A 9,277-nucleotide genomic window follows, 5' to 3' on the forward strand; every position below is an offset into this window, starting at 1 on the left:
TTTTTGCCATGGAAGAAATATTGCGCGTCCGTCGGCCCAAGTGCTCGTGTTTCATAGTGAGCGAGTCACTCACAAGACAGGTCGTGGGTGACAATGCTTGTGAATGATTCAGAATGTTGGAATGTTGATAAGTGGCAGTTGGGACATTGAGTGTGCATCGTCTCAATGCTCATTTTGGCCAAAACACTTGCAGACTCGAGTGATCACTATCGAACACAAAAGCGAGTGGCCAAGCGTTGAGTTAAAAGGGCTTAGGGGCCAAGTGTTGAGTTTGATATTCAGCCTGACTGTGGTGGAAGAAATGTAATTACCCTTAACAGTCATGTAATAGGAACACCATACACAATAGGACCATATTCTCCATTGTTCACACAGAATTATGACTTTTAATTTATTTTAATGGATTTTTTAAGGTCAGTTTAAACGTTAAGAACATTTTTCCATTTGTCACATCCCTTGTGTGTGTGTGTGTGTGTGTGTGTATGTAAAACAAGATCCTGCTTGCCAACACCCACTCAAAAACCACACTAAAACATACTCACCATAACACACCTGGTTAAACATGTCCATTACCTTTACATTTTGCCAAATGCCAAGTCATCATGTGTTAACTGAGATTAGCGTTAGGTCACTACATCATCATGCGACCCCTGGCAGTAGTTTAACTGTTGCGTTGCGTGTTTTTGCTGCTATGTGGCAGGAAGGAACTGGCCTTCCTTATTATTGAAGTAAAACATTCAGACTGTCACACAGAGAGATGACATTCAGAATGAGGTCACACACAGTGGGCAACCATAACACACAAACCCACGCAACCACACATAGAAATCACTCAAATGTACACTCACCTACCCACCCGATTATACAAGTCAAAGGGTGCAGAAATGCCCCTTAAATTCAAGAAATAATTCCATCCCTGCACACACACACACAGAGACTTGCACGCCACATGTGGTAGATGTGTATTTTAATCTTGAGACAACGTGGCAAACAAACAAAGGGGGATCTGGGTCTCTCGGTCTTGCACAAATTTCAGAGCGAGACAAAGCAGCGGGTCTAATAGCAACCATACTTGAGGAGAGAGGACACGAGTGAGAGAGGGCGAGAGCGGGCGTGCGAGCGAGAGCAAGCTTGTGAGAGAGAGTGAGAGCGGGTCACTGGATCTTGCCTGCCATCTATTATGATTTGCTACACGTCACACACACACACACACACACACCTCATTTGTGCCGTGTCACAAGCTAGCTGCTTTCAATAACTAAGCCTATGTTCAGTCCAGAATAGAGTTTTTCATAGACAGACAAACATAAGAGTTCAGACCATCTCCTTGGACAACAGGAAGTCCTGTAGAACAAGGCCTACAGTACTTTCTAAAGGAATTAACTACAGTGCCTCAAAATAACTACTTCAAAACATTTGTCTGGGTAAAGCTTTTACAAGACAAGGGGGAACATGTGCAAGTTGCAACAGCGCACATGGGCGTCTAGGCGGGAGCAACAGAACAGAATAATAAACAGACCAGAGTCTGGCTTTCACCAAGAGGGCTTACCATACATAAATAGCCGAGTATCTGTTTCTGAGATTGGGGACAATAAGAGGGATGAAGACAATATCTGCTTTTCCTGCTGCCTCCCAAGCTTTACTGCTTCATACATCTCCGCTTTCTCTCCACCAACTGGAAGGAAGTCTGGAGAACGCAGAGGAACAATGGATGACCTCACCAGACTGGACCTCTGATGTGAGTTTAAGGCTAGCGACAGGCAGACAACCAAGCCTCTGCCGTTTGGTTACAACACACCTTCAACCTTATCATGATATGCAACTGAAGGAGAAAGAGGAATGAGGGTTTTGCGTTATGGCAGCCAGGCAGGCACCAATAGGGATTAGGCTTGACGTTCACGACAATGCCCTGGGCTGGTACCGGCGTGTGAAAGGTAGGAAATACACAGCAAATCTAGACGCATTAAAGTTGAGGACAGCAAACCACAGCGAGCAGGTTCACTGTCCTGACTAGCACCCTGTCCGATAGATAGCTGGCTCCTCTCAGCTGAACGGGGGGGTGACAGAGAGAATAGTCAGGAGGACTCGGATGGCCTGCAGGTCTGGAGAGAGGAGATGCGACATTACTGAGCCTACGGTACTGAGCTCTCCGTTGTCCTCTGCTGTTCCTGTGAACAGAACACTGTAGTGATAACAACCAAAGGCAGCACCGGGCGAGAGTGCTGGTTCAACTGGGCAGGTCAGGCAGGCAGGAAATTAAGCCCAAAGGGGTGTTTCACTAGGAAGCAGCTGGTATTCTCCAGGTGGGTGGATGGAGGTCCTTGTGTGAGGATTGGATGGTTACCAGTCTCGGCGATTTTCATCTATATACAGAGAGCTCTCCACTGGCCAAAATATAACTTGTAGCCTATTGGTTGGTGGTGCAGTTTTTTTTTACAGTGATGAATGCTCACAACCAGAATTGCTCTTGGCGACTGGGGTTATGACAGTGACGGCACTGAGGTGAGTTTACACAAGTCTAGCTGATAAAGTTGGTGGAAGGCAGGAGGTCAATATCTCTCACATAATGCAGAGCACTACTAATGGAATGGAACTGGCAGCAGGTCAGGATTAGCAGAAATGACAACATGGAAAAGGTTTTTACATTGATATGACATAAAGAATATACCCAGGTCTTGATCATGCATAAGGAACCCCTAGAGAGAAAAGCTGCCGGTCCTGAATCACACAAGAGAGGAAGAATGAGAGAGGAGGAGTTGTCTAGAACAAAAATGCTAATGAAACTGAAATTCATTTATTTGGAAAGGACCATTTAAGGCTTATGGAGTCTAGGGAAAGTGGGATACCTAGTCAGTTGTACAACTGAAATGTGTCTTGGCCACCCCTTGGGTGGCTGCCTTAAATCAACATCTACGTCATCGGCACCCGGGGAACAGTGGGTTAACTACCTTGCTCATGGGCAGAATGACAGATTTTTCCTTGTTAGCTCGGGGATTCGATCCAGCAACCTTTCGGTTACTAGCCCAACGCTCTAACCACTAGGCTACCTGCCGCCCCAATCTACATACATGGACAAGTATCGTATAGTGCAGTCACTCAACCAGTGACTATGACAGACAAACAAGAGCAGACACCTTTTCAAAAGAAACTAGACAAGCGTTACCATGATTACTAACCCGAGAGGCAAATGGACATCAAGTAGGCTGTCCTGGCTGTCAGTAAGAGTGATGAATGAGAGTTAAGACAAGTAGCCCACCTACGCTACAGTATCTACCCTCTAATTAATTGCCATGACAGTTCCAGAAAAATGTCTAAGATTAAACATTAGAGCTGAGCTAACGGAATGAAAAGGCTTTAAACCCTCTGCCAACTCCAAGACGCTGCTCAATGTGACAGCTCAAGGTGAAAGAGCACCTTGAGGAACAGTGAGTGAGAGAGCCACAGTCTCATCCACATACAGGCCACCCCTGGCTAATACACAGTGACAGGTTGGCCCATAAACCCTGGCTCTTTGTTAGCTACAGCACACCAAAACTCCAGACAGCCCCAATGCCCAGTTCATAGGCAAAGTGGCCATGGCCAAAGAAACGATGGCAAAATCAAAGGGCAAAACCTTTAGCTACTTACTCAAAAGCGAAGAAGAGTCCACTTGTGATGAGAATTAGGACAAGGGTAAGGTAGAAGACCCCTGTCTGCCTGGCCATCATGATCCTCCCATTGCAGTAAAATTTATTCCGCCCAGGGAAGGCTTGCCACTTCCTCCTCTTTGGGGTCCTCTTCTTGTATGGAGTCTCCATCGGGGTCGAGCTGCGAGTGCTGATCTGGCTGTACTCGCACTCTCGCATAGGCTCAGCAACCCTGAGATGCAGCATCAATGGTCACTCAGTGAGATCCCCCAACAGTTGAAGCAGTCCAGGGCCAGGGGGTACAAGCGCCGCTGTAATGAAAGCAACTATTATGTTACTGGAAAGAAAGTGGTCTGATTATAGCCTGGTCCCAGTTCTGTGGGTGGTGTATACAGCCGAGCCAACTCCTATGGTTGCTGTCATGCCAAAAAGACAATGAACAACAGTTGGCAAAAAAAACAAACAGATCTGGGACCAGTCTGACTTTAGGATCACTTTTAATTTTTGTTGTATTATTGCTGATGATGTTGTATGGATTTAGAAGGTTAGCTAGCTACCATTTAAGAAGTCATGTTTTATCAGACAGCTAATGTTTTATGAGTTCATAATGGACTATGGGGAGTTTATGTAGCTAAATCTAAGCACACACATTTCTCTAGCATGACAGCCAGACCTACTTGGCTACCCATTTTACCACTAAGATAACTAGCTAGCTACAAGTGACAGCTTCTCACATGCTTGAAACTTTTCACTAGCTAGCGTTCCTTGGCCCTAGCCACACATTGTTATGGCGGTGAAAGGTGAATGCTTCCATGCCCTAGCTGCTTTTAGCAACGCTAGTATTTACACACCAGCGCGGTGTGGACGGCCCAGTGGTGCGGACAGCTCCCTGCCATCCAGGATCACTCTCAGGCGGTGTGAAAGGAAGGCCCGGGAAATCGTTAAAGACTCCAACAACCGAAGCCATAGACCGTTCTCTCTGCTTCCACACGTCAGGCGGTACCAGTGCATCAAGTCTGACACCAACAGGCTCACGAACAGCTTCTATCCCTTTGCCATAATACTGCTAAATAGCTAACAAAATGGCAGCACGGACTATTTTATTATTTTTGCACTTTCTCTATGCATACTCAGAGCCCTAAACTACGTACACTGATACTCCAACACACACAAACACTCACTCCATCATTTGCTCACACACACATAATATGCACATACATTTATACTGACTACACACACCCACTCACTCACATACGCTGCTGCTACTCTGTTTATCATATATCCTGAGGCCTAGTCACCTTACCCCTATACATAACTACCTCTATTGATCCAGTACTCCTGCACATTGTAAATATGGTACTGGAACTGACCCTGTATATAGTATGCTTACTTACTTTACTGTGTTCTTCTTATATCTTGTGTGTTTTTGTTATACCTTATTATTTGTAGCATTACATTGTTATTGATTAGTGCATTGTTGGGGTTAGAGCTTGCAAGAAAGGCATTTTACTGTACTTAAGCATGTGCCATTAAAACTTGAAACTAACGTTGCTCGGAATTATCTTACAAAAAAAAAACAGAATAGTCCACCGGAAGCCAAAAGTTATATACAATTCAATTTCAGCTTACTCTGCTGATTGTCCATAGGGTTGGTCCTTATGCAGGGGGGGAAATGGAGAAAAACATCTAATAGAACGTAAATTAAACAGGCTTTCCAAACATGGGTCTTTTGTAGACCCACTTCTTGTCCACTTACCTCACATCAAAATAAAAGTCCTAAATATGCACCACACTTGCACAAAAAGCAAGAACTTGTGGGGGACTTATATTTTTAACATGATGTAAGTAAGCAGAGGAACTGACCTTACTGTGGAACTGCATGGGTCTACAACAGACCCACCTGTGGACATTCTGTTTAATTATATGTCCCATCATGTTTTTTTTATCAAATTCCTCCCCGCATAAGGACCAAGGCTACAGACAATCGACACAGGAAGTTGAAATGTAATTTTATTTAACTTCTAGTTTTCGGTGGACTATTCCTTTTTATTGCAAGCTAATTCCCAGCAACCCTAGTGTAAATACTAGAGTTGCTAAAAGCAGCTAACAATCCACCCAAAACCACTTATTCCTTTAATTTACAGTGTTAAATGAGCACAATATTTTTTGTGAACGAATGTTTAATTTTTGTGTTATATGGCGTCATAATAAGGTTGGTAGCACCATTGAAAATCTTTGTGGAAATCTGTTGCAGCTCAAGTCGACTACAAAAATCCGCAATGCAATGGGCTGGCTGGCTAGCAAACGTAGCTAAACACAACAATACCAAAGACAATATCAGCATGTAACGTAGCTAGTTAGCTGTAAAAATCGCCTAAACAAACTGCACTATCAATTTAGGAGTCTACAATCTCACCATGTTCAACCTGCTGATCGATGTCCATCAGAGTGGAGTCTAACATTCGCAATGGCGGAAATACTTTTAAGGAGATGGGAAAAGTTGCCCATGCAACGTAAATGGGCCGCACGGTGCATTCTGTGCGATTCTGGGACAAGGACTGAATGGGAGTCTATTGGGAAATCGCTCAAAAACCTAACATTAGCACCAAATTCATAAACCAGAAGTTCAACATTACAAATCTTTTCCAAAATGGGAGATAATTAACTTGCCATCTGTAGTATCGAATAGCTTTGGAATCGTGACATTACATACTTAATAGGCACATTTCTTGACATATACAGTAAATTTGAAAAGGATTAGCTTAGCAAACGCGTGACGCAGCATGACAACGTGAACACGATTGGTCCGCAGTCTTGCTGGGTGGGGCGTTACACGCTCCTTCATTCATTGGATTCTTATCTCCTTTCTATAATATCTCTGGCAACAGCACCATGCAATACACCCTAGGCCCTCCGTTAAATGACAAATTTCTCGAGGTAGGAATATCGCAAAAAATATGACCAATGGCTCATTTGAGAGAAGACATTCTCCCGAGTTATGACATCAGACAGTATTGAAATCTGACATGTATGATAGACGTTTTTGCGATCTAAAAGTCGTATTCATATTAACTTCCAGTGCAGTGAGAGCGGTTTTATCACAGTGCTACGTCATACCTGCTGGATTTATCCCTGCTTGAACGCCAATAACTCAGAAACACATGAAAACATTAAATGATCCAGGGAATCAATAGAACATCACTCAGAGATGCACAAAAACAATATAACATTCAAAATGGGTGAACCTTTCCTTTAGACCTTTATACATTAGCTAGTGTAAAGCATAGTAGGCACATTTAACTAACCTCTTCTTGGCAATACTTTAATTCTCTCGACTCCGGCAAAAAGTGTATCTTATACATGTCGTGCCCAGTTGCAGGTGGTTCTCCAAAAAACAGAATATTCTGAAATATATTAAATCCACGTTTGGCGCCGAGTGAGGAGTTCCCATGACATTTTAGTTGCCAGAGTTCTTGCATTTCCCAACATCTTTTCAGGAACTAGTCGGGGCCACGTGCGGAACTAAATGGCAGCGCTTCACAGTGCGACCAAAACAAAGATCTACACACATGCAAGAGGCATTTCTAACTCTACAAAACGTGGATTTGATACTTTTCTGAATATTATCTGGTTTTGGGAGGACCACCTGCAACTGGACACGGATATGTATAAGATATACTTTTCTCCCGAATTGAGAACTTAAAGTATCGCCAAGAACAGGTTATTTGAAAGTTTGCCTGCTATATTTTACACTAGTTAGTTAATGTAACGGGATGTACGGAAGCGTTCATATCACCGCTGTAACAATGTGTAGTTAGCTAACGGAACAAACATTACCAAATAATCAAACGTTAACTAATGTTACGTGAAAATAATTCGGCAAATGTACTTTACGTCTAGGTATAGACAGCTAACGTTAGCTAGTAGCAAACTACCAACAAAAAAGAAAATGCAGCTAGCTAAGTTAACGACATTGTAACATACTTGTAATGAAACTCGGGGAGGGGGGACTTCTGAGTGTTCTGTCGTTTCCTGTAAATCAATACCCGTTTTAATTCAGCAAACATTACGGTCACATCACCTGCGGCATACCATCACAGAAACCGAATCCCTCTAACGTTAGTGTTTCTACCCCTCTGACAGCTCACCAAAGTAAGTCGACACTGCTTGTGGTACGGCACTTTTTTTCCGCTCTTGTATCCGGGTTTGTTGCGAACTGCAGTCGAAACCAATATCATCCTTTCTCTCTGAATTACAAAACGTTTATGCCTGGTCTGAAAACACCAAACGCTTCATTCATAGAAAGTCAGCGTATAGACACGTTCATCGGTCCCACACCACTTCAACCGCAGCAGATAGCGCGAGGGCTGTTTAGAAAAGATGCTCCATCCTGGCTCTCTGTCTAGTCGTCGCGCGTAGTACGAAAGATCGCTCAGCTAGCTACAGACATGCCAAATCTGAGGATATGCCGATAATTCTGCCACGTACTCCTTCGCTTGCGCGATACACTATTCCCAGACAGGCTGCTGAAACATCGATATCACACACTGTGTTTGCTATATTGTTGGGAAAGTATTCCCACTGCTGCCACCCTCACGTTGCGCTGCTCATTGCAACAAGAAAACGTTGTTACCACATACGTACCACAGCTCCTCCTCTTTTTTTGGTCAGTGGGTAGCTGTGCAACAGGAATTATGGGGATGTAGCTAGTGAACCATTATATAATTGATTGCACATTGGGATAGAAAATGAAAACAAATGTACAATGTCTTCAATAATAGAACAATATGATCAATAGATGATGAAAATTAGGCATTTTTAGATCCTGAATTCAAGTCTACTACTATGTTGGCACCAGCAGGGGAATGAATACTTGTCACATAATAGCACCATATAGATAGATGGGGGACTGTAGTGCCCAAAAGCCCGTTTTAGCATGGGCAGTGCAATTGAGGACTTTCACCATTTTGAAGTAGTCAATTGGGTGGGACTTCCTATGGGTTAATGCAGAGATACTGTATATACTGACGAGATGTTCTTGTCTCCGCCCTAACAATGGGAGTCATTCTCCCAAAGGAGGGAAGGCAGGCTGTCTATTTATTGGTCTGCTTATTGCTGTATTCCGCCTTGGACAGATTTTGACTGGAGCTGATTCCCTCTCGCTTCGCCTCTTCCTCTGGTTAAGGAAGGATCACATTATTCCATCCAGGTCACCAGGAGGGGTCAGCCAATGAATTATACTCGTGAGCAAACACTCCCTAACTGTAAATCGCCAACATTGTCTTTATACCTGTTCAAACAACACATTCCAGGTGGCAGTATGCACCTTTCAGTTTGTTTGCCAACTCATAGAAGGAGTAGAAGAAGAAAATTGACTACTTCAAAATGGAGAGGGTCTCAATGGCGCTGCCTGTTCTCTCACAGACGCCATAATGGGACAGATGAAATTATACGATGTGGACATACAGTGGGGGGGAAAAGTATTTGATCCCCTGCTGATTTTGTACGTTTGCCCACAGATAAAGAAAGGATCAGTCTATAATTTTAATGGTAGGTTTATTTGAACAGTGAGAGACAGAATAACAACAAAAAAATCCAGAAAAATGCATGTCAAAAATGTTATAAATTGATTTGTATTTTAATAAGGGAAA

The 9,277-nt window shown here is 43.4% G+C and overlaps 1 protein-coding gene across 6 annotated transcripts in view; it reads right to left on the minus strand.

Moving 5' to 3' along the window:
• Positions 1-8,248, minus strand: part of LOC106610784 (palmitoyltransferase ZDHHC14) — a 101,511-nt gene extending 93,263 nt beyond the window's left edge. For 2 of the 6 annotated variants that reach the window (XM_014210350.3, XM_014210346.3), the window contains exons 1-2: positions 7,775-8,248; positions 3,628-3,937 (exon numbers count right to left, since the gene is read on the minus strand). In XM_014210350.3, the coding sequence (XP_014065825.1) occupies positions 3,628-3,872 (245 nt within the window). In that variant the 5' untranslated portion in view covers positions 3,873-3,937; positions 7,775-8,248. Of the gene's footprint in view, positions 1-3,627; positions 3,938-6,042; positions 6,157-6,931; positions 7,180-7,610; positions 7,659-7,774 lie in introns of those variants that run through there. The other 4 variants (XM_014210347.3, XM_014210349.3, XM_014210348.3 and 1 more) reach the window with 4 other exon arrangements.
• Between the last annotated feature and the right edge of the window lie 1,029 nt (positions 8,249-9,277).

Source organism: Salmo salar, chromosome 09 (assembly GCF_965601325.2).
Source record: "Salmo salar chromosome 09, fSalSal1, whole genome shotgun sequence".
NCBI lineage: Eukaryota > Metazoa > Chordata > Actinopteri > Salmoniformes > Salmonidae > Salmo > Salmo salar.